Raw genomic sequence first — 12,461 nt, forward strand, 5'->3', positions numbered from 1 at the left:
CTTTTTAAAATCTAGCCTTTGCTTCTGAGAAATGGGTCGCTTTGGCATATTATTGGCCGCTTAGTTTTGCTAAACACAGGGACCTTCCAAGTTACACACCCAACACGTTAACTTTCACTTATAATGAGGTCTTGACTGCTTTCTCGTGCTTTCCAGAGAGCTGTCCCGGACCAGTGGCATCCTCTGTTAGCAAGGCAGGGTGCTGTCTAAGTCTACGAATTCAAAGAATCATCTCTTACAACTCTGTTCATTCCACCCCAGGAAATTACATTTCTTTTCACATATATCCTCTTGCCTTAATCCCAAGTTGTAAGACATTTTTTTTCTTAACTTTTTCTTACCTTTCTCAACTGTTCTCCTTACTTCCTGCATCAGAAACTGAACTTACAAGGCACCTGGGTGGCTCAGTTGCTTGGGCGTCAGACTATTGATTTTGGCTCTGGTCATGATCTTGCAGTTCGTGATTTCGGGCCCTGCATCGGGCCCTGCACTGACAGTGTGGATTCTGCTTGGGATTCTCTGTCTCCCTCTCTCTTTGCCCCTCCCCTGCTCTCACTCTGTCTCCCTCTCTCTAAATAAATAAATAAACATAAAAAAAACCCAACAACCCTGAATTTAGTCAGGGCCGGCAACCATAAGCACACATCATAGAGAGTTGAAGGTTATGGACAAACTGGGTAAGAGACACATGAGTCAGGAGGGGGCAGTTGTCTTAGATCCTCCATAGACCATCCTCTTCCCCACTTCCCCACTTCTTTGCTAATACCAGGGGTGAATGAGTATTTGCTTTTTTTGTTGTTTTTTCAATGCCAATATTACAAACTTCTTCAAATGTTAAATATATAGCTGCACTGTTCATTTTGGTAGCTACTGTTCACATACGGCTATTTAAATGAATTAAAATTAAGTTCTTCGCTTGTACCAGCCACATAGGAAGTGCTTAATACCCACATGTGGCTAGTGGCTACCATACTGAACAGTGCAGTATAGAATATTTCCATCATGGAGGATAATTCTGTTGGACAGTTTTGATGTACAGTATTTTAGCTACTTTTTTGAGAATAAGTTGGCCTGGGAATGACAATTTTCTAATACGGTATCCTTTAAGAAAATGTGTTTTTTGAGTTTCATACCATTTCTCTGCCCTCTTCCCCAAGCTTTACTTTTTTTTGTAAGTCAGCATATCCCTCTAGGTACCCTGTAGAGAAAACTTGCCATCTAAATCTGGCTTTGGGAATAACACAGGTGGACATTGTGTGGGCTTTGGTGGACTTGTGTGGTTCATGTACCCGTTTTTAAAATAATTCTAAATAGTTAGAAACACTCATTTAGAAATGTTATTGGTGTATCTAGCTCAAAACTCATCTCAGGGAAACCAGGAGAGTGTTTTTATCTACTGTCATGTTTAGAAAAGAGTGGGTGAGCAATGGCCCTTTTTGGTTCTAGAAATAGTTTTTTTTTTTTAAGTACATTTTATTTTATTAAAAAATTTTGTTTAATGTTTTATTTATTTTTGAGACAGAGAGAGAGGCTGATCGTAAGTAGGGGAGAGGCAGAGAGAGAGGGAGACAGAACCCAAAGCAGACTCCAGGTGCTGAGCTGTCAGCACAGAGCCCGACGCGGGGCTCAAACTCACGAACTGCAAGATTTGACCAGAGCTGAAGTCAGATGCTTAACCGACTGAGCCACCCAGGTGCCCCCAGAATTAGTTGATATGGTTTCAAGATGTTAGGTTCTCGTTACTCTCAGATATAAAACATTTCAGAATTCTGATCACTGTCTTGGCCAGATATCTGAAGAGAAGTTCTGCTAATTGAGGATGGCAACATGAAAAAAGCATTCACATGTACCACATGTACTTACGTGTGCGCATTCACACATCTGTACAGATGTATGTGCACACCTAGGTATGCACACACATAGAAACCTCATTTACTTGTGTATGTACGTGCACAGTAGACATATGGTAGCACTTGGTGTCTACACGTTTTGAGTGTAAGCTCGTTTTGATGAAACAAAATCAGCCACAAAAAGTAGATAGTGTTGTAGTTATCACTGACTGAAGCTTTCTATTTCTATAATTTGAAATCTTTCTCATCTGAATATCCAATTCTTTTTTCTTTTTTTTTTTTTAGAAAGAAAAGTTTGCTGATGCTTCAGAGGAGGCGGTCTCTGTTCAGAGAAGCATGCAAGGTATGTCTTACTAAAGTATGAGCAGATGGCTTTAGAGAATGTCACATTCTCACCCTGAAGATGGCGTCTGGAATACACAGAATAGATGCTCCTGTAGTCTGATGTCCCTCTTCTGGAAGCTCCTGCAGCCGGATTGCATGAGCTTCCTGAAGCCTCAAACTCGCATTAATTTTTTCTTCTTTTGACTTGAAGCTTATTCTATATTAAAATTAAATATACTTGGGAAAAGTATCTTAATCCTCAGGCATTGATAACTATTGAGTTTTAGCTGGAAGTAGGAAAGAGAAGCCTAGAAAGGGATGCGTGGTGTCTGCTTTTTTTAAAAATTTTTTTTTATTTTTTAATTTTTTAAGAGAGCACGAGTTGGGTAGGGACAGAGAGGGGAGACACAGAATCCGAAGCAGGCTCCAGGCTCTGAGCTGTCAGCACAGAGCCAGACACGGGGCTTGAACTCATGAACCACGAGATCATGACCTGAGCTGAAGTCAGACACTTAACCGACTGAGCCACCCAGGTGCCCCGCCTGGTGTCTGTTTAATCCACAGATGTGGGGAGGCAGAAAGAGACGCATGCTTACTCCTGTAGGTCCATTATGCAGTGGTTTGATGTGTGGTGGGACTTTCTAGCATTTCTGCCCTCTCAAATCCCAAGCATATTATTTGATTTGGTTTAAGACAGCCAGCCTCTAGATGGCTTCTTAAGTATGAAATATATTAAACTTTTAACTTTATCCTCCGTAGAAACAGTAAATCAGTTACGTCAAAAAGAGGAACAGTTTAACGCGCTGTCTGCCGAATTGGAGAAGTTGAGAGAAAATTTAACAGGTAAGATAGCTCTGGTTACTAAGCACTGGATATAGTAGGTTTCCTAGGATTTGTGGTAACCATAGTACATTACAATAACATTTATTCAGGGGTAACTTCTTCACTCAATAGTGTGATATAACGAGATCAAATACTTGAATACTTGTTGGAGGTCTATAAATTCCGCACATGCTCTCTGCCCTGTTTTCAAATAAGTCAGAATCCACCACATGTCACCGTTCCTACCTCTGTCCTTGACTCAAGCCACCCATCATGTTTCACTTGAGCTGCTCTAACAGCTCCCTGCCTGCTCAGCCTGCTTCTGCCCTGCCCACTTTGGTCCATTTGTAGCACCCCAACCAGAGCGGTCCTTCCACCATCAAGTCAGGTCGTGGCACTTTTCTGCTTGAGATCACTCGGTAGCTCCCCTCACATGCAGAGTAAAAACTACAGTCCTTCCCAATGCCAGGCCCTGTTACCTCTCTGATTACATCCCGTAATCTGTAATCTCTCTGATTACATCCCGTAATCTGTAGTCTCTCCGATTACATCAAAAGGCCCGTAGTACCCTTCCCCTTGTTGATTCTACTTCAGCTATATTGTCCTCTGCATGGCAAGCATTTTTGTGCCTCAGGGCCTTTGCATTTGGTGTCCCTCAGCTCCTTCAGGTCTTTACTTAAATGTTACCATTCAGAGAGGCCCTGCCTGAGATTTTAACCTTCCCGACTCCTTCGTGGTTCCTTTCTCTACTTACATTTTTTTCCCTCTTGGCAATTAACCCTATTTTTCTACTATTTATTTTCTTTCTTGATCTTGTTTATTGTCCGTTTTCTTGGCTAGAATATAATTTTCATGAGGGCAGGGATTGCTGTATGCAAATATTCCCAGAACAAGCCTCGGAATACAGGATGTAGTCAATAAATTTTTGTTGCCTGTAACACTGTGGTGCAATTTGTTTTTCCTGTGTATATTCAGATATGGAGGCAAAATTCAGAGAGAGAGATGACAGAGAAGAGCAGTTGATAAAGGCAAAGGAAAAGTTGGAAAACGACATTGCAGAAATTATGAAAATGTCTGGAGATAATTCTTCTCAGCTGACAAAAATGAACGATGAGCTACGTCTGAAAGAAAGGTATGTACGAATGGTTATAAGGGCGCCCAATTTAGGTTGGCCTCTGAAGTGAGGTCTCGGAGGGAGCGGAGCCAGAATTCAGGGTGGTTCTGTTTTAAAGTTTCTTGTCTCCCTTCCTTCCTGTCATTACCCCGGTGTACCCTTCAGTCAACTACTGGACCTTCTAAGTAATACAGTATTGTGGACTTTTTAATGACTTGCAAAGAATTTTACCAAGGGCAGTGACATCTTTTACAGGCGCTTAACAATTTTTTAACCTGTTTCAGTGTAACGAAGGGTAGCCCTTATTACAGGCTTAGTAGGTGTGTGCCCTGCACTGTGCTGGGTGTATTTTCTAATTCTTGTAACAATCCTGTGAGGTGAGTGTCTTACTCCCATTTTGAAGAGAAAGGAATTGAGGCTCAAGAAGGTGAAGTCACTCGCTTGTGTTCTGGCCCCAGAGAGCTCGCGGCTCTCGTCGCTGCGCTGTTCGTCCTCAGTGCTAGCTTCCTTTATCTTCGCCTCTGCTGTTGTCTTTATTCTGAGGTTCTTGTTGCTTTGATTTTTTTTTCTTTTAATAGCTTCCATACAAAAAGCAAATGTCTTATAAGGCAAAAAGCCTTCAGAGGACATTTTAGGGCCAATGAGTCTGAAAGCGTGACTAGTTGGCAGTTAGGTTTGCATCCACGGGCCGGCGTGGGGTGGCGGGGCAGGTGGCGACTGGGCCTTGGTTGGCCGCCTCGGGTCAGATCCGCTGTGAGGCGGGTGCAGTTGCACAGGCGGTTGTGGCACGGTGCCCTCGAGGAGCTCCATCTCTGCAGGTGTCGGACAGGTGTAAAACCCAGAGGGACCGCCCGAGTTTCCCTCCTCCGTTCTCGGAGTCGTCTGATAGCCTGTTCTCCAGGTTTGTGTCTCACGTCTTGTGTACATCTTTGTTGGACCACATTAGGATCTCGAAGCTAGTTCTTCAAGTTCTGAAGTGTCATTTTGTATCTTCTGTACTCAAGCGGCACTAGAATGAGTTTTTGATAATCTAGTCTGCTAAAATTTTGAAACTTTACTAAAATAACTCATTTCCTCATATATGTGTACTTTTCACTCATTTTTCCTTACTGATCTATTTACATAAAATGATAAACCTTCACAATTACAGTAGTTGTCACTCCAAATAATGTATTTATAACTGTCACAATTGTTAAAATTATTCTTCAGGGCAAGTCAGGTTAATTTTTTGTTGTTTCAGACGTCATTAAGTTATTCACAACTTAAAATCATTAATACAATTATTAATACTATCTTTCTAAGCATATCTTTGGAATTCAAAGCATTCTTTTGAAAGCTCTGACCCCTTGTATTGAAACTTGTTCTAGAACCATAGAAGAATTACAGCTAAAGCTCACAAAGGCTAATGAAAATGCAAGCTTTCTGCAGAAGAATATTGGGGAAGTAACTCTCAAAGCGGAACAGTGCCAGCAGGAAGCAGCTAAAAAGCATGAGGAAGAAAAGCAAGAACTGCTGAGGAAATTGTCGGACCTGGTAAGGAGGCAATAAATGGGACTGTGTGTTGGCAGGAAGGTGAGGGGCAATGCAGATGCGGCTGGATGACTCTCTCCCTCATTCGGGCTCTCTGCAGGAGAAGAAGGTGGAAACGAGCCACAACCAGTGCCAGGATCTGAAAGCTAGGTACGAAGCAGCCAGTTCAGAGACGAAGGCGAAGCACGAAGAAACCCTGAAGAGCCTACAGAAGATGCTGCTGGACACAGAGGAGAGGCTGAAGGCCGCACAGGAGGAGAACAGTGGCTTGTTGCAGGAGATGGTGGAACTGAAAAAGCAAGCTGACAAGGCCAAAGTATGTTCTGGGAGACAGTTCAGTCGCTGTGTTGCGTCGAGGCTGCGGTGGGGCTTAGAGAGCGTCAGCGGATGGGACGGGGTACGCTGGCCTTTACAAATGCTGACCTCTGAAGGCTTGGCGGGATGGCGAATTACGTTTTCCTGGCTTCACGTGTTTTCTGCCAGCTGCTGGTCCTTCTCGGGGTGGCGGCCACAGTACAGGGCTTTCCCCTGAGTGTCCTGTGTAGCCATCATCCCCCCACCCCATGCTGCTTGCTCCCTAGCTGTCACAGAGAGTCTCCTGTTGCCTGAGCTGTGTTTGCCTGCTTGCAGTAGACTTTGTGTCGTGGCCTCTAATCTTGGCCATCTTGCTGCTGCCTTGCACTGGGGTTAGGAGGGACATCTTGCAGCAAAGCGAGAAGCAGAGGCCACGTGAAACAAGTGAGCATTGGAGAAACAGAGCTCCTAAACAGCAGATTAGAAGTGAGGAGTCTAGAAAGGGCTTTTATATGTCCCTGGAAGGCACTCTGAGCTTAATTGATAAGGAAGCTGGATGCAGGGGCTGGAAGGAAACGCTCTGTTATTAAATAGAGTAGAATTTGATACGTTGAATTTCATTTTATGGTGTCAGGATCATATCTGCAACCCGGTATATTTTTGGACTCGGTAGCTTAATGAAGTTCAACCATCCTTCTACTGTTTAACTTTTCCCTCCTACTATTTAACTTGCTCAAAGAAAAGTAAATACTTGTCTTCAGTTACTTTTAGTGTTTATACAGGAGTTTAGTGAAAAGGAAATGTAAGAGAGCATACATAGGACTTCAAACAATTCCCACCTAAAACTTGTTAATTAAATTGGACCATGACATAATTTATGTGATATATAAGATGCCTCCATTTTCTCTCTCCTTCGTGCTGGCCATCAAGGATTTGTGTTCTCCCTGTTAAACAGCTCCAGTTTTACGAGTCATTTAACACTGGATATAATTTCCAGATTTTTTATCTTTATGGATCCCTTTATCTGGACAGACTCCAGGTTTTTTTTTTTTTTAATGTTTGTTTATTTATTTATTTAGAGAGCTCCTGTGGGTGACAGTGGGGGAGAGGCAGAGAGAGAACCCCAAGCAAACTCTGCACTGTGAGTGCAGAGCCTGATGCTGGGCTTGAACTCAGGAACCGTGAGATCATGACCTGAGCCAAAATCCAGAATTGGATGCTTAACTGCCTGAGCCCCCCAGGCACCCCCAGACTCCACTTTTTTAGTGTTTCCCTTAAAAAAATGTTGCAGTTTGACGAAACCATGGCATTCTAGAAGTTTCTGTTAAGTCTCATTAATTTTGCTTACTGGTGTTTTGTTTTTTATTTTTTACAAGGGTCATTTGGTTAAGATTGTTCCCCCTCCAAAGTTGTCTTGATATCCAGTTTCTGTGGATTTCAGTATCGGTCAGCAACAGTGGCTCACAGACTATTTTATGAATCTGATGAGCCCTTAAAGTAGTCCCTTCCTAGAAAATTTATATGCTCAACACACTTTATATAAGATTTCAGGAGGTTCCTGGAGCCCACAGAACTTCTGTATTTCCTAGTTTAAGACTCAGTGATTTGTAGCCATGCTGTCCAATACAGTAGCTACCAGCCACATTAATTTGAATTTTAGTTCAATTTTAATAAATTACAAGTTTAGCTCCTTATTTGCACTCCCCACACTTCACGTGATCACCAACTACGCACATGACCAGTAGGCTACTATATTTGTGCAGATAACATTTAGACCATTGCAGAAAGTTCTGGACAGTGCTGGTATAGATAATGTGGTCAAGTCATTTTATAAACCAGTACATTAAAAAAAAATTTTTTTTACATTTGTTTATTTTTGAGAGAGACAGACCATGAGCAGGGGAGGGACAGAGACAGAGACACAGAATCCGAAGCAGGCTCCAGGCTCTGAGCTGTCAGCACAGAGCCCGACACAGGGCCCGAACCCACGAGCTGCGAGATCATGACCTGAGCCGAAGTCGGATGCCTAGCTGACTGGGCCACCCAGGCACCCCTAAACCAGTATATTTTTTTAAACTCATTTTATTGGGCCGCATGGGTGGCTAAGTCGGTTAAGTGTCTGACTTTGGCTCAGGTCGTGATCTTGCGGTTTGTGAGTTCAAGCCCCACGTTGGGCTCTTTGCTGACAGATCAGAGCCTGGAGCCTGCTTTGGATTCTGTGTCTCCCTCTCTCTCTGCCCCTGCCCTGCTCGTGTTCTGTCTCTCTCTTTTAAAAATACATAAAACATGAAAAAAAAAATTTTAGTCATTTATTTCAGTCACCCAAACCTAGCAAATTGGTCTGTACTTTTAATAAGTTGTAATATTGGGATTAAATCAGCCAGGCCAGTGACTGTCCTTTGGTAAGCTGATGTCTTATAGTTAGTTTGAAAAGCAACAATTTACTTTCCCCCACCCTTCCCCTCCCCCCTTTTGGTTAAAATATATTCACTTTTTGTAATTCTCTAGATTGTATTTTTAAAAATTCTTCTCTGAATTCTTCCTACAAGAGAAATAATTGGGAAGTTAGAAGGGCAGGAAAGAATTTCATGCCCTGATGTCAAAGTCAAACTAACCATTTTTATCTTGTAGGTGCCACTCAGGGATGATTTCAAAAGTGTTTCAGAGATAAAATAAACCAGTAGGTAGATCAGCACTTCGCAAAGCTAAACCTGCCTTGTGTTATCCTTTAATGGGCTCTTTTCATCTAGTTCCCCATTTCCCCCCATCCCCTTGTTATCTAGGTAGTTTCTAGGACATTTATTGCAAAACATTTTAAGCCTGGGCGATTTAGGTTGCATTAAGCTATTTGGGCTTGCATTTGTCTGCTTGATTTCATTTTGTTTCCATTCTTTCCACCTTTTATTTCTGTAGTCGCTAACTTATTTGTTAACATCAGCCAAAAAAGAAATTGAACTAATGTCAGAAGAGCTGAGGGGTCTGAAATCAGAGAAGCAGCTTCTTGCACAGGAGGGAAATACTTTAAAGTTAGAAAAAGGTTCACTTTTATCACAATTGGTAGAGGTGGAGGCCAAAATAACTTTACTTCAGGAAGATCAACAGAAACTGTGGTCGGTAAACGAAACTCTTAATTTAGAAAAGGAGAAAGTCTTAGAAGAAAAACAAGATGCTGAAAAGCTTTATCAACAGGAGCAGCTCCATAAAGAATCTTTAGCTGTTGAGAGAGAGAAATTACTACAAGAAATCAATATTGCGCAGGAAGAGCTTTTGAAGATCAGTATGGAAAATGATGCTTTGCAGGCTTCCAGAGCAAGCCTGCGGGCACTCACAGAAGAGCTCCAGCTCAGCAAAGATACTTTGATTGCTGAGTCTAAGAAGGATCAAGAAGAAAAAGGTCACCTAGAGGATCATATCAAGAAGCTCACTACTGAAAACCTTGCCTTGGCTAGAGATAAAGATGAAGTTATTCAAAAGCTGCAGAGCTCTTACGAAGAGCTAGTCAAAGATCAGAAAACCTTGGTGCAGGAGATTGAAGATCTCACGGCTGAGAAAAAGTCCGCTTCGGAGAAGCAGTCAGATCTTGATAGCACGTGCATAGCCTTAAAGATGGAAAGAGAAAATCTTCTCCAGAACAACAAAGAGCTGCAGTTTGAGAAGGACGTGCTTCTTCAAGATCGGGAAAAGCTGAGTGCCAGCCTGGAGGCCGCCCTCCAGATCAAGCAGCTGCTCAGCACGGAAACCAGTGGGCTCCACACACAGCTAGACGATGCCAAGAGGGCTCTGAGGAAGGCTGAGCTGGACGTGAGGCAACTGCAGGCTACAAATAGCAGCCTCACAAATCTCCTGGAAGAAATCAAGACCAGTCGGAAGATCACAGACTCCGAGTGCATCCAGCTTCTGCAAGAAAAAGGAGCCTTGGCCGCCTCTGAGAGAAAACTCTTGGCTGAAAAAGAAGAACTTCTAAGTGAGAACAGGCTCATTGCTGAAAAACTGAAGAAGTGCTCGGAAGAGGCCACCCATATGGAGATGAGCCTGAACGAGAAGATCACTTACCTAACTTCTGAGAAGGAGGTGGTATGTCAGAAAATTGCTAAGCTCAAAAAGCAGCATGTCAGTCTCTTGAAGGAAAAGTCTGTCCTGGAAATGCAAAATGGAGATTTGCTTGCAGAAAGAGAGAACTCCATGAAAACCATAGGAGACCTCAAAAAGAAATACGATCAAGAGTCTGAAAACAGAAGAATCGTAGTGCACGAGAAGATGAAACTCCTTGGTAATCTCGACACTCTGAAGAAGGAGCTTCAGGAGAGGAAAAGGGAAAACCAAGTGCTAGCAGCCACCAAGTGCGATCTCTCTCTGATGCTGAAAGAGGCTCAGAATGCCAGACAGAGTTTAGAGAAAGAGCACACGAGCACCCTGCAAGCAAAGGAGAGTCTGAATGCTGAACTTCAGACTTGCTGTTCTGAAAAGAGCATCTTGCTGCGGGATGGGTTGAATCTGCAAGAAGAGTGTCAGAGATTAAACAAGGAGATCCAAACAATTCAGCAGTCCTTCCTCCTGGAAAAAGAAGCCAGAGCGCAGGAAACTGAGTCATCCCTGTATGAAAACAATAAACTTCATGGCAGGTTGGTCCTCCTGGAGCAGGAGCTGGAAGAGTTAAGAGCACGCACTAAGCAGCTTCAGTCTGAAAATTTTGTGCTCGTCCAAGAGAAGACCAAGTCGGAGCAGAGAGTGGTGGAGATAATTAAGGAAAAGGAACTCTTGAGCGCAGAAACGGCTCGACTCGCTGCCAACATAGAGACTCTGAAGAAAGATTTCGCCACCTTGTCCAAATCCAAGTTAGAGCTGCAGGAACTGCACAGCTACCTCACCAAGATCCTGGATGACCTCCAGCTGAAGCACGAGACGACCCTGGCCGATCGCGCCAAGGTGGTGCAGGACAACAAGAACCTCCTGGCCGAGAAGAGAGACATGATACTGACCAAGGAGGAGCTCCTAAAGGAGAAGGAAAAGCTGGCAGAAAGCTACTTCATCCTTCAGAAAGAGATTAGCCAGTTGGCCAAAACCAACAGCCATATCTCAGCCAACCTCCTAGAATCTCAAAATGAAAACCGTATTTTAAGGAAAGACAAGAGCAAGCTCACCCTTAAAATTAGAGAGCTCGAGACTCTTCAGTCATTTACGGTAAAGTGGGAGGGTCAGGGACCAGCACCTGGACTACTAACACTGTGCACTAACTTCCCAGCGGGCTCCTGGAGAGGATAGGCACCCCACTGAATCCACTGCTCCTATGTCTCAAGCTGTTTGTTTCCACCTGAAGGGGCCACTCATTACTAAATCTCTAATCGCAGTTGTTTCCGTTAGAAAGAGGTGTGAACTGTGAATAAAAAGGATATCTTTTTTAATTTAAGGAGAAATTTACCAGAAAAAGTCAACTGTGGTTCTGAAAGGATTAAGAACAGTAGAAAAATGGGCACATATTGAAACACAGTATCTTCTGTTTGGCTTTTAACTGTTTTGTTGTGTCTGTCCTTCTGGACTTGGAACCCGCCAGTGAAATCTCCATGGCTGGCGGTCGGGAAGATATACTGCAGAATTCCTGGAAGCTTTATTAGACCACGTGAAATTGTAAGCAAGTGCCTTAAACATCTTTTAATTTATTTTTTATGAAAAACAAAAAATAAACGAACAAAAACATTGTTTTTAATGATTGTTTTCATATCTTAGCCAAGGATTTGTCTCCATATGCATATTATCTTTTTTATTCACAGCCATGTTTATATTCATTACCCACAGCTTCTCTCAGAGACCTTTCCATTTAATCCTTCTCATTAAACATTTGAGCCTTATGTTAATAACTGCCCAAATAATTTTTATTTTTCCTTGAGAAATTCCCCACCTAAATTACAAGTGATTTCAAAAGCCCCACATCTGAAATAGCAAGAATAGTGTTTCAAACACACAGCAGTAAATACGATTAAGAGAAAATTCAGCTACGTGAGGATGTTGGTCTTTACTATCCCTGAATGTTTCTCTCCGACATCGGTCAGAATGATGAGTGTGACTGTCAGCGTAACTTTGGAACTTGGAAGATGTAGGTTAGAACGGTCTGAAAATCTGCCAGTTGCATATCGCAATTGGCTCGTTTGAAGAATGGCATGAAAAGCGTCTGTGGCTTTGTTCCCCTTTGGAGGAAAGAAAGACCTTTCATGTCTCGGTCTGTTTGTTTCGGCATTGGATTGGTGACTGGGCCTTAACCACATGAGACAGCGAGGGCTGCCTGAGCATCCCTGACGGGGTCGGGGGTGACCTCATTTCTCACAGTATTTTCTTGTATTTAGGCTGCTCAAACAGCAGAAGATGCCATGCAGATAATGGAACAGATGACCAAAGAGAAGAGTGAAACTCTGGCCTCCTTGGAGGATACCAAGCAAACAAACGAAAAACTACAGAATGAAGTAATCAGATTTAAATGGCTTTTTGTACAAAGGACAGCTTACCGACTTCATGGAATATTTGATCACTAACTC

The 12,461-nt window shown here is 42.8% G+C and overlaps 1 protein-coding gene across 14 annotated transcripts in view; it reads left to right on the forward strand.

The window, feature by feature from the left end:
- CLIP1 (CAP-Gly domain containing linker protein 1) overlaps positions 1-12,461 on the forward strand; it is a 126,166-nt gene that overhangs the window by 79,361 nt on the left and 34,344 nt on the right. For 11 of the 14 annotated variants that reach the window (XM_042910057.1, XM_042910061.1, XM_042910065.1 and 8 more), the window contains 7 exons: positions 2,136-2,193; positions 2,934-3,017; positions 3,972-4,128; positions 5,478-5,643; positions 5,741-5,956; positions 8,848-11,115; positions 12,273-12,389. In XM_042910057.1, coding sequence (XP_042765991.1) covers positions 2,136-2,193; positions 2,934-3,017; positions 3,972-4,128; positions 5,478-5,643; positions 5,741-5,956; positions 8,848-11,115; positions 12,273-12,389 — 3,066 coding nt within the window. The remainder of the gene's footprint in view (positions 1-2,135; positions 2,194-2,933; positions 3,018-3,971; positions 4,129-5,477; positions 5,644-5,740; positions 5,957-8,847; positions 11,116-12,272; positions 12,390-12,461) is intronic. The other 3 variants (XM_042910068.1, XM_042910069.1, XM_042910070.1) reach the window with 1 other exon arrangement.

The sequence above is a fragment of the Panthera leo genome, chromosome D3 (assembly GCF_018350215.1).
Source record: "Panthera leo isolate Ple1 chromosome D3, P.leo_Ple1_pat1.1, whole genome shotgun sequence".
Classification (NCBI taxonomy): Eukaryota; Metazoa; Chordata; class Mammalia; order Carnivora; family Felidae; genus Panthera; species Panthera leo.